This window comes from Chinchilla lanigera, unplaced genomic scaffold (assembly GCF_000276665.1).
Source record: "Chinchilla lanigera isolate Chin_1 unplaced genomic scaffold, ChiLan1.0 scaffold00054, whole genome shotgun sequence".
NCBI lineage: Eukaryota > Metazoa > Chordata > Mammalia > Rodentia > Chinchillidae > Chinchilla > Chinchilla lanigera.
The window spans coordinates 6,630,335-6,649,816 of NW_004955455.1; the positions used below are offsets into that span (position 1 = coordinate 6,630,335).

General features: G+C 42.3%; 2 protein-coding genes and 1 gene segment (V, D, J or C); 2 read left to right on the plus strand and 1 right to left on the minus strand.

Moving 5' to 3' along the window:
* The window catches only part of LOC102020204 (low affinity sodium-glucose cotransporter-like), a 134,889-nt gene that overhangs the window by 97,551 nt on the left and 17,856 nt on the right, over window positions 1–19,482 (minus strand). The window lies entirely within an intron of this gene.
* Window positions 8,736–19,482, plus strand: part of LOC102009145 — a 718,028-nt gene continuing 707,281 nt past the window's right edge. Inside the window, 2 exon segments of the V gene segment in view lie at window positions 8,736–8,825; window positions 8,930–9,233. Of these exon segments, the coding sequence occupies window positions 8,768–8,825; window positions 8,930–9,233 (362 nt within the window).
* LOC102009461 (immunoglobulin omega chain-like) lies at window positions 18,117–18,682 on the plus strand. Its single transcript, XM_005396575.1, has 2 exons — window positions 18,117–18,177; window positions 18,300–18,682. Exons 1-2 carry the CDS (start codon window positions 18,132–18,134, stop codon window positions 18,680–18,682), a joined length of 429 nt encoding a protein of 142 aa, XP_005396632.1. The 5' UTR covers window positions 18,117–18,131.

Genomic DNA, 19,482 nt, shown 5'->3' on the forward strand with positions numbered 1-19,482 from the left:
TTTAATTAAGGAAAACACAAACTGGACACAGTCAAGTTGTCCCAGGACATTATCAAAGAGAAGCAGATAGACAAGGCTGACTGAATTTAGTAAGCTATCTATGTGACAAGCAGCAGGAGCCTCTGGTCACAGGTCTCGAATTGATGTCTAACTTTGGCGATAGTATGCCTACAAGTCTTGTATTCTATAAGTGTGCCCTTACAACTTGAGCTCTTCTGGTTTTCACCTTCTCATTCATTCCACAGGGGGCTGGAAAGTGGGAATCTGGATTAGATTTACAGAATTAAGGACTCTTTGTCCCTATTCGCAGAACTTCCTCTCTCAAACTTCTTTTTCCCTGAATCCAGGGTCCTGTTTCAGGGGTTATATCAGAACCTCCAAATGTGATACAAGGGAAACAACCTGTTAGATGCCTGATACGCTGTGTTCTCTAAAATTCAAGAATGAATTCTAGGAACGGCAGAGATTTAGAGTAGGAAGATATTTATTGAGAGGACAGAAAGCTCCTATCAGAGGAACAGGAAGGGTCCTGAATGGAATGGGCAGCCTGGTGGGGGTGGACCCCACTATGTAGGGAAATTTTACAGAGCAATACCCACATAGCTAAGACGTGGGTTAAAGCTATGATTAACCCGTAAAGATACAAGTATAGTCACTTAGATAATAGTGATCTAATGGAAAAGCAAGTCTTGTAACAAGAATGCATGGAAAGAACAAATATTTTTCCTAGGAAATGATAGGTCTGGGGGCCTTGGTCACCTAACGGGGGTGACGGATGTTTCTCTAGGCTTCATTAAGCCTGTTGTTTGTCTGTTGAGAAAGTATACAGGCCTGATGATCTTGTCGTTATCTTGAGGCGTGGTCTCTAACAGATTTGTCTCTGGCCACGGTTGAGGTGTGTTTCACCTTTTTCCTGGTTCTCAAGAGCCTTGCCCTATCTAACTCCATATAATATTTCTGCCCCGCTTAACTCTCTATCATAGTATCAGGAAAGAAGCTGGACACAGAACCCACTCTAACTCAGAAAAGTCAATGGATACAGACGTTGGTCCACTCCATTTTCCAAGCATCTACATTTTCCAGAATTAGTTCTATGTGCTCAGGACAGAGGTTCAGACATCTAGGGCCCATGACGTCAGGGATCTTACACTGGAATGAGACTCAGTCCCATTTTTATCTCCAGGTTTTTCAAAACCCCATCCTGCACCAACTTTAGTTCCAGCCTGCAATCAAGACTGGTTGCCATAGTCAAACACGTATTCAATCCACTGCCAGCAAGAGTCCCTGGTTTAGGAAGAAGTGTGTCATAGTGTGCTTCTGTGGCTGTGTAGAAAATAAAAGTGTACTCAGAGATGAGACTTAGTTCAGTCACTGAGAGAACCCAGAGGGGATGATTCTAAAGTTTCAGGAAAACAGCAACCAACTGAGAAATCTGCAGTTATTTATTTATAACTAAAGGACATAACAAGAAATAAAGGATTTTGCAACATATTGTGTAGCAGTTTTGGTCAGGGGACTGGGCCAGAAAATGATGACCTGTTCCATGACATAGGTCTAACTAGATTAAGCACACTTAGCAGGCAGGAAGCTTACCAGAGGGCAGGAAGACTACAATGACCAGAGAAAACATCTTCTGAGAATAACTTATTGTTGGTTCTGCTGACTATTGTCCTTCAGATGAGTTCTAATCTTTAACCAAACATTCCAGAAGCCCGAGAAGTGTTGCTTCCAAACTCCCTTCTGTTACTATTCATAGCAAGTGTCCTTTTTGTCAGAATTTCCCAAAGAAGTAAACTGGAATGAGTAAGTATGCATTTGTCACTGAATATGGTGACTGCCAACTCAATGTCTGCTCATGTTGTCACTTGTCACTCAAAGCTAATTAAACCAGATAGCCTCAGGCCATTCTGTACTCCATCTTTATTAACTGACTGAAAGCACATGTTTTGTTGCATGCTTCTCCTAGCAATCATAATCACTTGTGCCCCAAAAGAAAAATAGAGCTCCAGGTGCAGGGCGAGTTGACAAGGACACCCATGTGTCTATAAATAAAGCTGTTTTATGCCCTCCATGTCTCTACTTTTGCCCCCGTTTGTGCCAATCATTCTCTGAGCTCTGAAATCTCAAGAAAGTTGACTTTCTAGGTTTCTCTGTTTCTCTTGAACATGCTCAGATACAGGGCATGACCCTCACACTCCTCAGGGGCTCACTTCCTGTAACTCAACCACAGACTTACGGGTTTTTTTTTCTTTGTCTCTCATTCTTTGATTGGGATGATATTGGAAGAATATCTGCTATTTTTGACCCAGATCTTATAAAGTAAAAACCAATGACCTCCGTGGAACTCTCAGCATATAAATATGATCATGGTTCATGACAGTGAGAGATCATGAGGGTTCCTTAGTTCAGAACTGGCTACAACAAGAAGAAAACAACCACCTGCAAAATTCACCCATGTGCAATTAGTAAAAGTGAGATCTATGTGGAGACCTAGAGCTATGCTTTTGGTTAAGGATGTTCAAAGTATGGACATGAGCCCACGCAAAAGACAGAAGCAAACTCACATGACAGGCGATAATGACACATCTGGTATCATAAGCCCTGTGAAGTACAACCTGTATTTGCCTGTCTGGAGGGCATGATTGACCACAAAGAACTGTAGTCTAAATCCCAAACAACATGGATGCTTGTTACTTGTTCAGAAACCTTTTGAACTAAGATTGCACGAATCAATCTGCCAAAATCAGTATTCCAAATGTCAGAGGTACTTGAGAACTGGGATCTGAGGCAGGCAGGGGACACTGCTGCACCTGTCCTGAAAAGGCAGAGCTGTGGCACAGGCTACAGAGGAGAGTACTTTATAGGCTGCCACACACTTAGGTAAGGAGTGTCCTCATTGCAGTGTGATTTTCCTGCACCCGGACCTCCCAACATACTACAAACCCTGGGCTCTAACCCACACTGTTGCTTTCTATTTCATTCTCCCTGCTTATGGAGTTGTCCATAAGTCCAGGTAGAGATGGATGGATAATCATACCACCCAATCAAATGTCTAGGAAGAAACCTAACTTAAAATGTGCCTGAGCATAGAATAAGAAACACTTGGAGATGAGAGCATCTGAGCTGCAGCAACTTTGTTAGAGCAAATACAACTCTGGGGGCCTTCTCACCTCGACCAAGATGTTTCTTTACTCTATCATCCTCAACTCTTAGACAATGAGTTTCATATGGAGTCAGGAAAAGGACTCCAGGGACGCATTTCCACTGCCACTGCTCCTGTCACAAGCATGCAGGTAGTTAGGTAGTTGATCATTCGGTTATCTCTACCACCTTCTGAATCTCCTGCAATGATTAGGTTACATGGTACTGAGTGTCATTTACAGAGTCCAGATCAGGGCTGACCCTTTTAGAGAAAAGTGCCCAAACTGCAACCCAAAGCCCACTTACTTACTGCAAAGTGCCAACACTACAATGAAACCCGAATACTGAGATTTTAGTTTAGAAAAGCAACTCATACATCACCACTTTTTCCCTTAAAAGAAAAACACAATAAAACCAATGCCATAGGCTTGCCACCACTGGTCTAGATCTTTATAGAAAACATTGCATATTTTCAATTTCCAAAAGTAATATATCATCCAGTTCGACAGGAATCTCAGTACTGCAAAAACATATAATACCAAATTTGAGTATTCGATGAGTTATTAATAAATATAAAAGCCAAAAAAAATTACACTACTACAAAGTGGTATCTGTAATAAACTCATACAATTTGCCTGGATCAAAGTAGGGTAAACAGTCAGACTTTTTAAATTATCTGGAGGGTGGAGACTGTGAAGTTTGCAAAGAGTAGAACTGACAAGATAGGAATGATGCAGCAGATGTTCAATTAAGGAAAAGTTTCTGAACACTCAGTACTGTGTATGTGACATAATGTGGATGGAAATTCTTGACAGTAAATGGACTTGAAGTATATAGGGGGAGCAGGCCTCAGCAATGTGGTCTTTCACAAATTTCCATAGATTCTGACTGTATTAAAAGACATCTTCCTAGAACTGCCCAGGGAGCTACTCTTTGTTCCTATTGCAGCATGATAGGCTCATGGTGTGCTGGGTTCACCTTCAATAGCCACTTTCTCAAACTTCACACTCAGCATTGACTCCTAATCACTACCCTTACATTCTGCAGAGGTCATAATTATTCTGTCCATGGTGACTTGGGAATGTCTGAGAATGTGCAGTGTTAGGGTATGGATCTCTTGAGTGGATGGAGAAATGTAATTATGTAAGACTCTATAATACTTGCAAAGGTTATTTTCATCATGGAATTTTCATTGATTTCAGCATTTTAAAGTGGCTTATGGAAACTGTTATATATGATTTTAGATACCTACTTTGTCCTCCTCATTCTTTTTTTTTTTTTTTTTGGTTTTTCTCCAGTACCGGGAACGGAACTCACAACCTTGCGCTTGCCAGGCAAGCGCTTTGCCGCTGAGCTAAATCCCCAGCCCCTGTCCTCCTCATTCTTTCTCTTTCATTATATTGTAGATCTCTATCTCAAAATTGGATACATATAAAATTACATTGTTTTGCTAAAATAAAAAGATGACTGTTTTAAGATATGAACTAGTAGATATATTTAAATGTGATATGAGCTGGATTTTAAACATCATAGGAGTCATTGACCATAAAAACTATCTAGAGGCAGCTGTGCACAACAAATGCTCAGAAAACACCTTGGTTTGTAGTTACTCGGACACAAGGGGTGAACCAAAACCCAATCATAAGAGGACAACTTGAAAGAGAAGACTATGAGGTGAGATTCCGTGACTGTGTGTTTAGAAAAAGGAGCAGGGCCGCTTGAACGGGGCATTGCTCACATCGCAGGTCCATGGATGGAACATCTTGGGGAAAGTTCAAATCCCTCTGAGAAAAGAAGCTGAACGCAGCAGTAGCTTCTGGGCTGTCGCTGGGCACCAAGCCTGACAGCCACTGTACAGTGCCCGCTTGTACTGATTCTACTACCACCAGAAGGTGGAGCCAGTGAGCAAGATATTCACGGCAGAGGACCGCTTTGGGTCGGGGAACTGAGTGAAGCATGAGCCATTCTATGGCTTCATGCCCTCCCCGAGAGGGCAGTGACTGCGTTAGGACCTGGGAGCACTGGGGAAGACAGGACCAAAGGGCGGGTCTTTCTTACAGAGGCAGAACTGGACATTGAAGACACTATTAGACAGTAGGGATCGCAGGGGTTTCTGGTGACTGTGACTGGTGGGGTAGGAGGAAGAGAGAGGAAACAAGCAGGGCCAGACCACGCACACTCCCTCCACCACCACCTCCCAAGTGCTGCTGAGTTTCCCACTCACGTGAGACGCCCTCCTCCCACCGCCCTCCAAGTGCTGCTGAGCGCCGCACACAAGGCTCCCTCCTGCCAAGCCCTAAACACCACTGCAAGGAGATCCTATGTGAAGCTGAGCAACTGGGATGCGGGATCACTGAGGGTGCAGAACACAGCCCACATCAGTGCCTATTTCCCGCAGGCCCCCAGAAATCTCTAAAATCCTGGATCAGATTAAAACCTTGCAAAACCAAGAGTGACCTGTGAGTAAAAGGGGCAGAGCAAAGCCTTCAGGACAGTACTCAGGGGCGAGGTCACTGCCTCACCAACATGAGGTCATTACCTGTCAGCTGGAGGCGAGGAAGTGTGCCAACATTCGGAGGCTCCCTGAGCATCGCACCCTTTGTATATTTGTATACTTTTTGCTTATTTTTATTTTTGTGTTTGTGTGTATTTTCCTCTTTTTACTTTTTGGGTTGTGGGCCTTTGTGTATATGTGTGTATACGTTTATAGCTATGTGCATAAATTTTTTGTTGCTTGCAAAATATTCCCTGTGGTTAAGCCACATATGCTCACTTCAAGGGATGCTTTGTGGTGTTATCTAACCTTATTTAACTGTTATCTCAGTAGTTAGATACAATCTCCTTATCTCATTTCTCTCCTCCTCTTTACAGTCTCATCCTTTTCTTGCTTTGTTGTTTTCTCTTCATACCTTCAGCTATCCCTCAGCTCCTCCCTCTTATATTTTATTTCTTATATTGATTTTTTCTTTTCCCCTCTTTCTTCTATTTCTTCTTCTCTTTTGTAAATAAACTACTAAAATTAACTTAAATGCTACAGGATCTTGATACCTCACATTATGCCCCAGCTCACTAAGGGTTCTTTCCTAGGATTTCTAAAAGTAGCAGAAGGAGCCAACTAAAAAAGGCCACATATCGCATGATTATATTTAGAACAAATATCTAGAATGTCAGTTTACTGAGCAGGAAACTGCTCTGTGTCTGCCACCCCGCAGTGTGTGTGTGGACTAGGTAGAGCTGAATCAGTTGGTGTCACTGATCAACCACCAGGGACAGACAGCCACAATCATCTGTGATAGAAATAGCAATAATCTTGCTAACTGGATTAGAATTCTAGTGTGGCAGCACCATGTATTATACCTAAGCTTGTGATCCTCAGAGACCACTGGCCCTCCGTGTCCTTGAAATGCTTCTCTGGATTCAGGCTGGGCAGTTTGAGTCTCTGAACATGTCTTAGCTCCAGCACGGAGATGATACTTGTTATTACTATTTGAGTCCAGAAAAAGAACATTATGAGCGCAATGAGTTGCAGGCCTTGAAGTAATGAGACAAAAATCCATCCTCTGCTCATTTTCTTATCACTACTATGAACACAGTGGTGCACTGTACACACGGAAGAGGTACACTGGATTCCTGATCAACAATATTGGATGTTTGAAGCAATTATTAACTCAGTGATTAGCTTTAAGTTGGGTCCTCCAAAAGCACTCAATAGAAATATTTTAATAGTTAATAGCATAACTCATTTGACAAATGTGCATATGCAACTCAATTATAAACCTTTGCTCTAAACTGTTGATTGAATTATAGAGTATATATATTTGATTTTGAACTGTATGATAGAACCAAGAGGCTATGTATACTCATAACCTCTGATTTATTTTCTTAAAGAAATTGATTAACAGTCATAGCTAAAATACAATAGCTGACATTCAGTTCCCTTCCCCATTTTTCTCCTAACAGTCTTTCAATTTTCTGTATTTGTATTATCTGGAGCCTCCACCACTACCCAGAAGTTGTCCCCTTCCTCAAATGTCTATCTTTTCAACAATGGTACATAAATCCAACATCCTTCCCCATTTCTCAGGATAATTTTACAACAGCAGTTACTGTGCAAACATATAGGGAGTTACCTCTCCAGCAGTGCTGTTGTGTTGGGAAGGATTTGGAAGACAGAAGCATGTCTCCAAGGGTGATATCTAGTATGACGTCATGCGGATTAATGGAAATGTGCTGTAAGGAATAATAAAGCTGTAATGTTCAAGGTGCTGGTGATAGCTGTTTCCAAGAATAGAAGAAAATCAAAATGAGCATGATGAGATCTGCATTTAAGCAGCAGAGGAGAAACAGCTCAAGACATGGCGAGTGGGAAGGACAGAGAGGGAGACAGTGAAGGGCGAGCTGGGAAGACTAAACCCTTCAAGCCCAGGCCCTCATTGATCCACCTCTTCCACCCAGATTCCAGCTCCTAACAGCAAGTCAGCTATAACCTTATCCAGGGACTAATGTACTGATGATAGTCACGCCACATGATCTAGCACCTCCCCAAACCTGCACCTATGAGCACACGAGGCTTTGGAGGGACATCTAGGTGTAAACCATGACATATATGAAGGTTTCAAGTTTGTCCGTGGATGTATTTTCATCTCTCTTGGGCAAGTAACTACAAGAGGAATTTCTGGGTCATACAGTAAGCTTATTAGAGGAAATACTGTAACTTAGCACCTTTTAAAATGGCTGCATCAACTTATATTTCTATGGACAATGTACAAAGGTTCCTGTTTCTCCACACATCGTTACCAGCACTTGTTTTTATCATCATTTTTCTTATGGCCACTCTGGTGAGAATGAATTTGTATCTCATGTGGACTTGATAGTAGTCTAATAAGTAATGGCACTGAGAATCCTGTGATGTGTTATCCATTTATTAGTTCCATTAAAAGCAGCTGAAGCTCACAGGCTCTTCCATTACTTCTGACTTCAAGACACTTTAGACTCAGCCAGTGCTAAAACCACAGCAGACTCAGCTATTGGTGAAATCACAAGTCACTGTGCTTGGTGCTCTACAACAGAAAGTCCATTCACAAATACAACACCTCTTTGTGACAAGATGGTTAGAATGTAACCCACCTATTCCAGGATCAGAAGCCAGGCATATCTTATAGCATCTTCATGTCCAAACTCCTGAGGTAGTGGGAGGTCACAGAAGGGTCTGATTGGAGATGATGACCCAGAGGAAATGAGGAGGCAAGTCTGTCCCTGAGAAGCTGTAGTCACTATGTCACACAGCATGGTATGTCAGAACCTGCACACTAGGGGGCATTAGCAGCACATTATTGAGTGATCTAAGGGTGATCAGAATTGTGAAGAGGCACCCGCATACACACATCTTTTGCTCAAGTCTCATAGCTGTAACTCTCCCATCCCCAAAGACAATCCAGCCCCTCTGTTACCCATGCAATTAACTCTTTCTGACATAGGAGGGCGCCCCAACCCAGGTGAGATAAGAAACCTGACAGGAGCCTCATTTGCATGGGTGGAGCCTTCCCCTCTCAGATTATGAAAAGGGCAAGACAGAGGCTTGAGGGAAGCTCTGCTCTACTGTGGGGTCGGAAGGCAGGACTCGGGGATGACCTCCACCATGGCCTGGCGCCCTCTCCTCTTCAGCCTCCTGGCTCACTGCACAGGTGACTGGACAGCAGGCAGGGAGAGGGCTTAGGAAATGAGGGGACCTGCTTTCTCTGTTGGACTTAGAAGCGGATCACCATCTCTGTGTCTCTCCCACTTGCAGGGTCCTGGGCCCAGGCTGTGCTGACTCAGCCGCCCTCAGTGTCTGGGTCTCCAGGAGAGACGGTCACCATCTCCTGCACCGGAAGCAGCAGCAATATTGGGGGCTATTATGTCCAGTGGTACCAGCAGCTCTCAGGAGTGGCTCCCAAACTCATCATCTATGGCAATAGCGATCGACCATCCGGGGTCTCTGATCGATACTCTGGCTCCAAATCTGGCAACACAGCCTCCCTGACCATCAGTGGGCTCCAATCTGAGGACGAGGCTGACTATTACTGTGGGTCTTATGACAGTAGCCTCGGTGCTCGCACGGTGCTCCAGCCCCATGGGGAAGCTAAGTCAAAATCTTCTTCCTCCTCTGCCAGGTGGGTGAATGCCCAGGACCTGTGGCTCAGGCCTGGCCTGTGGTTTCTCATTTTGCTGCCACTACAGCTACCAGTACATCCAAAGAAAAGTCTTGGACTGTGGTTTCGCCTCACCTCTGCCCTCTCAGTCACTCACTAGGAAATGTTGTCCATGTACACACGTGGTCCTGCCCTTCTTTACTGTAAAAAATTGAAGAGAATCCTGTGCTCTCTTTGTCCTGAAGTTCAGGGGATGGGAGGACCAGTCCAACTCTGCTCATCTCATACTTGACCTCTGATGGGCCATCCTGTGTCTCCGTCACCCATCCTCTTCCTATTTTCAAGAGTCCCCCAAGTTGTCATCTCCTTCTGGACCACACACCAGTGCTTAACGTTGTAGACTATTTTTATATACTTTTTCTTACTTTGTAGACTGGATAAATAAAAAACTAGGCATAATTACAGTGAAACTAGCCATAACTTTAAGAAATTTTGAAATATTCATCTCTTTGGGAACATCACCACAATCAGATCAGTGAATCAAGCACTCATACCACCAGATCCCTTGTGTCCTTGGAATCCTCCATCTCCGCTAACAGGATAATCAATAAGCATACTATCCCTTTGCCTTTGAATGTTTTTGTTTTCATTTCATAAGATTTATAGAGAGAATCACATGGTACATAGTTCCTCTGAGATGGCTTTTTTCCCGTTACAGATTTTACTTGAGATCCTTCCATGTTGTGCTGAATTGAAATTGATCCTACAGCGGACACATGATGAACCCTGTGGTCTCTGAACAATTCTGGCCACATCAAGCATTCTCCCAACTATATGATACTAAAATTAGATTTTCCTGATGCCAAATTCAAAACAGGTATATTTTAAAAATTAAAAAAGTAACCAACAACAATGAATGCAAAATGAAAACAACACAAAAACAACAGAAATGATAGGTGACCTCCAAACAAAATGATAGGAATTTACAATGGTTGCTACATCACATACTGTTATCTTCAACGATGTTCCTCAGTCCACCAGATGTAAGAATGTAAGATTGATCAAACAATCAAAGAGAGTAACAAGTAATACAAAAAGCATTGGAAGCGATGCAGAGCTTCACCATACAAGGTGGTAGGAATTCAACAATGGTTCTTATACTGCATATTGTTGATTTCAGATCAGTCGCTCTGATTACCAGGTACAAGCATGCAAAATTGGTCAAGAAAAAAGAAAATTTGAAGCATTGACTGTTCCTTTCATCTATCATACATGCCAATATCTGGTTATCCGTGCAACCATTTTGAAGATAATATTACGTAATACAACAACCATTGTTAACAACCTATGACCTTATTTTGAAATTCTGTATCGTTTTTATTGTTCTCTATGCTGTTCTGTTTATGTATTTGTTTTTGTTGTTTTTTTCTTTTCTCTTTAAAATGGAAAACATAATTTATATATATATATATATATATACAAGGATAGCTGAGACAGGTGTATTGCTGATGTCTGTGGTTTACTGAAAGGAATTTCTAATTTTAGTTCTTTGAGAAATCTCCATACTGGTTTACACAGTGGTTGTACCAGCTTATATTCCACCAACAAAGTAGTGGGGCTCCCTTTGGCCAGTGCCACAGCAGCATTTGTTATTCACTGCTGTCTTGATAGTTTCCATTCTTTTTGGTGAAAGATGAAATCTTACCATTGTTTCAATTTGCATTTCCCTAATGGCCAGCGATGAGAAATATTTGTCAGCCACTTGTAGTTATTCTTTTGAGAAGTGTCTATTCATTTCATTTGCCCATATCTTTTTTTATTTTATTTTAAAGATAAAAGGAGGGAAACATTAACAGACATACAACATTTTACAACATATCACAAGCACAGTACAGACAATACAGAGTTACAAACAAAGTGGTAGGGAATTAACAATGGTGGTTGTATTACATATTGATATCTTCAAAGTGGCTTCTCATGAAAACAGATATAGACATGCAATACTGGTCAACCAAAGACTCATTGACAGTTTCTTTCAGCATAGAAACAGCAGATAGAAGAACAACCATGTTATCTATCCTGTATATACATACATACAAAATTTCTCCTTCTTTCCCTTCTCTTTTGCCACATCCCAGAAGCCCTTTACTCTTCAGTGGTTTCCTATCATTTCACAGTGTCTATCATACCTCCGAGTTTAAATTAACTCTTTCAAGTTTTACACTAGTGACACAATGCGGTGCTTGCACATGTATGTTTGATTTATTTCACTTATGAGTATGGTCTCTAGTTGTGACCATTTAAATATAAAGGCCTCGAGTTATCATTTGCCCATATCTTGACTGGGTCTTTTCACTTCGGGTGGTCTGATGTTTTTGAGTACTCAATATATTCTAGATATTAGTACTCAGCCTGAGGAATACCTGGTAGAAGTTTTTCCCATTCTGTCGGATGGATCCTCCTGCTACCAATTGATTCCCTTGGTGCATAAAAGTGCTTCAATTTGATATTACCCCATTTATTGATTTGAGCTGTTAATTATTATTCAACTGCAGTTCTGTTCAGAAAGTCCATGCCTGCACCTCTGACTTTAGATGTTTAAACTATTTTATCTTCCAATGGGTTTATTCTATATCTGTGAATATGCAAAGGAATTTTTCATCCTTATACTTGACTGTGGGAATTACCATTCTTTCTATTACTGGTGATAAATATTGTTGGCTGAAAAACAAGGAAAGTGTCAAGGTTGTGGTGGACATAATAGTTGTGGGAGACTTATGCAAACAGTGGACAATCCTACTGTAACATCACCTCTCTTCTCCCTTTCACTTACGTCGTTTTATTTGTCCTGCCTCATGCACAGTGGCTTTCATGCTTTTACCTGTAACAACTCTATATCTGGTTCACTGCTAGTTTGTACTATGTTTTTTATATGTTTCTGTAATGGAATGATGTATTTCCTTGTATTCCAGACAATAGATATTATATTTATATTGCAGGGTCCTATGCTCAGGCTGTACTGATTCACCCTTCTGAAGTGCTGAGATCTCAGGAGAAATATTTTCTGTAACACTGAAGAGGGCCACATAGACACTCGATATGTCTTGGCAACATAATCAGCCAAGAGATATGAGATTAAAGAATATGAGAAAGCTTGCCATTCCCCCCACTTCACAGTATTTAATCTCTTGGAATATTTAGACATGTGCCATTTTCTGACATGTACCATTTTCTGATAACCTGTATCTTCTAGGAAAGTCACATTCTTTCTTTGTCCTACAGCAGGGTACTAGTGTCCACCCAAATCAGATCACAGTTCCTCCTTCCTTGTCGTCTATTGAAGGAGCTTCTCAGGTTTTGGCTCCTGGAAACTTCTGCATTGTCACCTCATTCCACCTTCCCAGTTAGACACTTGTCATGTTTTCTGTGTCTATCATCTACTTACAAGATTGATCCAGAAATCCTCCATAACAAAGGCTATTAATGCACATGGGTTGCCTTGTGACAGTTCTGTGGCATGTGCTGGGGATCTAGAGTCTGCCATTGACTAGGCATTCTGACAGAGGCCACTTTTAATACTATTTCCACTTTGAGATTGAAGTTCGCACAGTGAGCAACAGGAGGTGCTGTGGGGCTGTCTCAGGATCTGCACAATGAGGGCTTGCAGCTGTCCATTCCCCAAATTCCCCAGGGCTAGAGCAGTGCAGCTGTACTCAGTGTAGCAGCTGAGTCTCTCCAGGCTGTGCTTGCACTCCCCCCACCACCTACTGCTCCCCAACTCCCTCATCCCTCAGCCTCTGAAGCTTTGTGAATATGTGTGGAAGTGTAGGGGAAGGTAAGGGGCAGGACCACACTTGCATTAATGTCTCCTCCTCCATGAGGCTGGTGGAAGGGATAAAAGAGGCTTGAAGTAGCTTACTCCAGCTCTGAACATCAGGAGGGTTGTGTCGACCATGGCCTGGGCCAACGTCCCCTTTTTACTCCTCTCTCATTTCTCAGGTAATTACAGACCTCACTGATCCATACATCCCTCCACCCTATGTCAGTGTCCAGTGGTTGGAGAAAAGCAGATCAATTTTATCCTTTCTTGCTCGTACAAGCATGTCACCATTTCTAGGCTCCTTCCCCAGCCTGTGCTGACTCAGCCTCCCTCTCTCTCTGCATCTATTGGAGCATCAGCCAGACTCACCTGTAGTCTGAGCAGTGGCTATAGTGTTGGTGCCTTCACAATACGCTGGTATCAGGAGAAGTCAGGGAGCCCTCCCTGGTTTCTTCTGTACTATGCTTGAAGTACAGACTTGGGATCTGGAGTCCCCAGCCTCTTCTCAGGATCCAAAGATACTTCAACCAATGCAGGTGTCCTGCACATCTCTGGGACACAGCCTGAGGATGAGGCTGATTATTACTGCAATACCTGGCACAGTAGCTCTAATCCTTACACAGCAATGTGTAGGCAAAAGGAAGTAATACTGAAACCTCTGTTGCATCTTTGGAAAAAATTGTTACTGATGCACTGCCTAGCACCATGTCTAGCTTGGTGGTGACTGTTAATTTCTTTTCTTCTATTAACATCCATTTTGCTGGACCAACAGATAACAAAATGTCTTCTTTTTTCCTTTATTTTAAGAGTTATTTTGATTTTTTGCTAATATATTGCAAACTGATTATGTCTAAAATAACACATATCAATTCACAGGACTTAGTGTCTCTCCAGTGAGAAGAACGATGAGAAAGAAGTTATTTGACCACATTTATATCTACGAGGCTGAGTCAGAGACCTGTGAGTCTGAAAGCCTCTGGTCAGTCACTGTGTTCAGTGTGTCCCAAGCCCAGCATCCCTGACATGCATGAAGTGCAAGTCACCTTCCCTCGCTCCTGCTATTTTTACAGTGTGTCTAAGAACCATTGTTTCCTCCTCAGGCTTAGAGGAATCAGGCCTCTGTGGCTGTGGGAATGGTGACTGCAGAAAATCTGCTGCACAGTGAGATGTGACTGTGACTTCAATCAGGCAGTGAGTGCAGAGACCTCTGCCTTCAGGTTCTCTCCACCACTGAGGCAGAGATTGCAGAAGTCCCCTCTCTTCTGCTCTCCAAGGGGATGTCCAGAAAGGAGTCTTAGGACCCTCAGAGATCAGATTCTTACTCAAAGGAAGACCATTTAGAAGGAAAACTGAGGGAGGATTTGAGAGGTGATGGGAAGCAATGTCCCTGTTCCTGGGGTTTCAGGAAATGACTCTAGTGACATTCTGCCCAGTCTGGCCTCCCCTTGTCAGTCTTTGCTCTGTACCAGTGACTGAAGCAACTTCATTGTTCCTCTGTCCATCCCCTAATACGGTATGGACCTCTGTATTGAGTACAAATATTAGTGAGTTAAACAGCAAAGTTTCTTGGAGACTCCAAGTTGCTCTCGGTTTGCCTGACAGTAGCTAGTCTGCATTTCTATCTGCCCCTCCCTATGTGCTCAATCATTTTCAAGCTGTCACAAGAGAATACCCTGAACTGATTCGGTTATGAACAACAGATGACTGTGTCTTACAGTTATGGGGGCTCGGAGATCCAAGATCAGAAAGTTCCCAGTTTAAAAATCACTTTTAATTATAAGGAAAATCCAAAATTAGTAATTATACACACCTTCATTCAGATGACATATCTGCTGAAATAACATGTTAGAAATTTTCAAAAAGGCAATCATTGAGTCCCCTGGATGAGCAAATTTATTCTTCTAACAAGTTGAATAAAAGCCAATCTCTGAAAAGTATATCCCCAAATTCCATGGACTGAGTAGCTTTGCTCTGCTACCCCTTCTGCCATGTCATTCCTCCCTTGGAGCCAACTGACCATAAACTGAGTTGCCCAAAACTATGGGGCAAATTGAACTTCTCCCCCTTGAAGATGTGGGTGTCATATCCTGAGTCACAGCAATGGAAATGCTGACTAATTCAAAAAATGTGGAGCAGAGAAGTGAGTGTACTAGAATGTGTGGATAAGAAGTCTTTGAAACTGCTTCACTGGAGGCACTTGGAAATATTGGAAAAGTGTTGAACCATATAATATGCCCAACTAACGCATTGTGGTCATAGGTAAAAGCCACAGAGGACTAAAATTTACTAAGTTGTAATAAAACAATTTGACCATCTTGTCCCATTCCTCTCTCTCTAGTTTCCCTTCCCTTTTGAACAATTTCTTCCTACATTCAATATCTACTGTACATTTGAGGGTCTTATTTACACTTTCAGTTTGTCATACCACGTGGAAAGGAAAGGAAAAGAGAAGAAATGCGAAAAGTAGAGTAAAACAGAAACAGAATTTGTAGACAAGGAGAAGAAGGGTTTCAGGGAGGGAAGGATGTGGGCAAAAAAAGATGAATCAAGGTATCATGTACAGGTACGAGTTTCCTGTGAGGAATGTGATCATATATATCTATGTAGTATAAATAAACTTAATTTAAAATGTTTGGAACTGGCCTGCATCTATAGAAAACGTATGAATGCTGTAACATGTTTCCTTAAACTCTTTTAACAAATGAGAGTCTGTTTGATCATGTGTGGTTGTCACAACTCATGGATGGGGATTGAATTTCCTTGTTGGAAAGGCATTCACAGTGCACTCAAAGCACAATCACTAGCATCAACTCCTCTGTTATCTTTGTTCTCCATAAGCATTGATCTGCTGTCCACTCAAGTCGAGAAACTGAGTATCTCCCTGGAGAGAAAGGACCATGATCCTGACCCATATCATCCATGTTCACACAGGATGCATCTAGAATCCACCCATCCTCTATCACTTCCATGTGCTGAGGTCCCAAGGTGTGGAAAATAAAAGGAGAATATTTTCCCACACAGGAGAAAAGCACCGTCTCACTGTCTTTTCACCTGATTAAGTCCAAGGGGTGTTCACTGCGCTCCACAGAAACATGAGTCTTAATATGTGACAAAATTGAAGTAAACACACAGTGGGGCAGTCTACCTGGCCCTAGTACTCAGGGACCAGTATCTGCAGTCAGACCCTTGTCAGAGGACAGGGTAAAGAACAAAAATGTGGGCTATGGACAGAGCAAGGACCAGATCAGTGTCAATATCCCTAACTTCCATAGAGGCCTCAGCAGAGGGCAGTGGGCTCCAGGTGCAGGGGGTGAACATGATCAGGATTGTATCACCTTCAAGACATCATGGTTCTGTGATTATTTACTGTGATTTTCTTCCACTAGGAACTAAACATCTTGAGAAGGCAGGATTCTTTTATTTGTTTGCTATGTTTTTTTGTTTTTGTTCTCATTTTTCGGTTATATACTGCTGTACATTCAGACTTCACAGCAGAACCTAAAGGAAGGACAAGCTGAACATACACTTGTAGCATAAATACATGAGTCATTAGAAAATGAATTCTAGGAGAGGCAGAGTTCTGCAGCTAAGAAAAGTACTGCTGCTGTATTTTGAACATAGGATCCTGAGTTGATTCAAGAGGAAATGTTAAGCAAGACACTGGACCTCCATTCTAGAAACAGAGAGGCAAATGGACTTGCACTCTGGGGATGGTGACCAGTAGGATGGACTAGGTCTCATGAGTTCATATGCAGAAGGTGGAGAAAGATGTGTTGGGTTTCCAGGAACTATGGAAAAAACCTTCAGAAGGTGGTGGCTGAGGAGCAAATGCTGAACACAGAAGAAAGGCTCCATGAGTGAATGCATGGTAGAACAGGCTGGGTTACATGAACATCTGGAGATATTCAAATTAACTAAGAGTTGGTAAGATATTAATCAACAGAATGGTAAATGAATGCTCAAAATCTATATAGTAATCTGGAATCTGATGTTGATCTCCTCAAACCAGTATCCCACAAAAGACTGTAGGAAGAAATTTTGTGCAAAATAAATGAAAGTTGGTGAGCTAACTGTCCACAGATGAGACACAGCTACATTGGATAAAAGGGTGGCATGGGTAATGTTTGTCAGAGAATGTACCTAATATTATGGACTTGATGTTTATGTGAGACAGCAGTTACAAATTTTTCATTCTATGACTCACCCTTTACATTATCAAATACTAAAGCAAATGAATAAGCTAAACTGTGGAAGACCAAACACAAATGAATTTATGCAAGAGAAATTTGAACTCATTGCATAATATAACATAGACAGCACATGTAAATATTTTCATAGGAGAATTTGTTATAAATGAAAGAATATGATTTTTATAGCATCATTTTCAGGTATGCTAAACATGTGTAAACAAGACCCCTTCTAAAAGTGAGAACCTATGACAATTATAGAGTCTATCAAACCACAGAAAATTGAAGTCAGATTATCCTTATATGAGTGGGACAGAATGATTTGCTCTCTGTCCTCTGAGCCACGGGCAGTTGTGTGTCTTGTGACCTGCAGGGACCACTGAAGGGTTGCCTTGTAGTCCTCCCCAGCTATAGGGAAACAACTGGTCACATAAAGGATCCTGGCCGAGCATTGTGTCTAGTGTTGATTTGCAGTCTGAGCTGCTGTGTCATCTATAGCCTGTAGAGCACTTTGAGAAATGGTTTTGTCTTCTTTTTTTTTCTTGGTATCAGGAACCAAACTCAAGACCTTGCACTTGACAGGCAGGCAGTTGTACACCTGAGCTATATCCACAGCCTGTCTTCTTTCAAAAGAGATGACTCCTCCTAGGACTTGTACAACGAGAAAAATCAAATTTTCCTCCTGCTCATTTTGCAGTGTGAGCTGAGCTCTAGCACTAGGCCTCAGGGAGGGGCAGGGCCAGACAAGATGGAAACACCTTTGCATGAACAGCTCCTCCCACAGGGGCTGGGCAAGAAAAGGAGGTCTGGGCCAACTCAAGCCACTGTTGGGGTCAGGGGGCTGCTTCCACCATGGCCTGGACTCCTCTTCTCCTCCTGTTCCTCTCTCACTGCTCAGGTAAGAACAGGCCTCACAGACAGGGTACAATTTCATAACCTCATTAGGTGTCTTCTGCTATGATTCTTGAAAAACTTCTGCTCAGTCATTGCTCCCTAATCCACCATGGTCTGTATTCGCAGTTTCCCTCTCTCAGGCTGTGGTGACTCAGGAACCCTCCCTCTCTGCATCTCCTGGAGCATCTGCCAGACTTACTTGCACCTTGAGAAGCGACATCAGTGTTGGTGGGAAAAACTTATACTGGTACCAGCAGAAGCCGGGGAGCCCTCCAAGGTTTCTACTGTACTACTACTCAGACTCAGATAAGGAGCTGGGTTCTGGCATCCCTGACCGCTTCTCTGGTTCCAAAGACACCTCAGCCAATGCAGGTGTTTTGCATATTTCTGGGCTGAAGCCTGAGGATGAAGCCACCTATTACTGTATGATCTGGCACAGCAGTGCTTCTCACAGTGACACTCACAGATGGAGAAGTGGCACAAAAACCCCAGCCTGCCCTGGGAATTAGACTATGATGCCTTTTGAAATGTAAAAACTACTTATATCTACACTGATTTTACAACTGCATTTATCACCACAAATACCAAACAATATTGCTAGAATCGCAGGAAAAACAAGTAATTTGTGATGGCCTATAAATTGTGCTTTGTGCTAGTGACTTTAAAACCATATAAAATGATGAAATGCTGGAATTTTAATTTTAATTTTAAAAACTAAGTCAGGCTTTTCTTGCTATCCTGGTCGGAGTCCATAGGGCATCCCAGTAGGAAGAAACCCTTGAGAGCATGGAGTCTGCAGATCTCATGAAGATCCTTCTGATGAAAAGGGTAAGAACATAATAATTCCCATTCACCATCTGTGGAGAAATAATCCTTTCTTTAGCCCTGAAGTAGCTTATGGAACCAGACCAAGAACGAGTCTGAATATCCAAGTGTTCAGGAGCATGTGAGCCATCAGCATAGTGCAAATGCAAATGGTATGATCTGGCACAGCAGTGCACATTGACCCATGACTCAGTCCTTTGCTTCTCACCCAAATGTCTTGTTTGGAAGCTGATTTACAGCCAGTGTAGACATAGATGATCTCTGCATCCAGATGGGATAACAGCAAACAAGTTCCCCCTCAGTCCTGACAATCTCTTCAGATCAGACAGGCATTTACTTTCTTGAAGTCATAATCAACACTGTGCCACAAATTTAAAGGTAAATATTAAGATAGAGGATAAGAAAGACCCAAAACTTCAGGAGACTTTCAGCAGATGGAAAGCCCATCCCAAGTGTCTCATGTTTGACTAAAAGTGAAGCTAAA

What these genes read in the sequence shown, in the direction of transcription:
- LOC102009461 (XM_005396575.1), top strand. Translation starts at nt 18,132, where the DNA reads ATGGCCTGGACTCCTCTTCTCCTCCTGTTCCTCTCTCACTGCTCAG. An exon ending in GTTCCTCTCTCACTGCTCAG is followed by an intron (nt 18,178 to 18,299) that starts GTAAGAACAGGC and finishes CTGTATTCGCAG; the next exon opens with TTTCCCTCTCTCAGGCTGTG.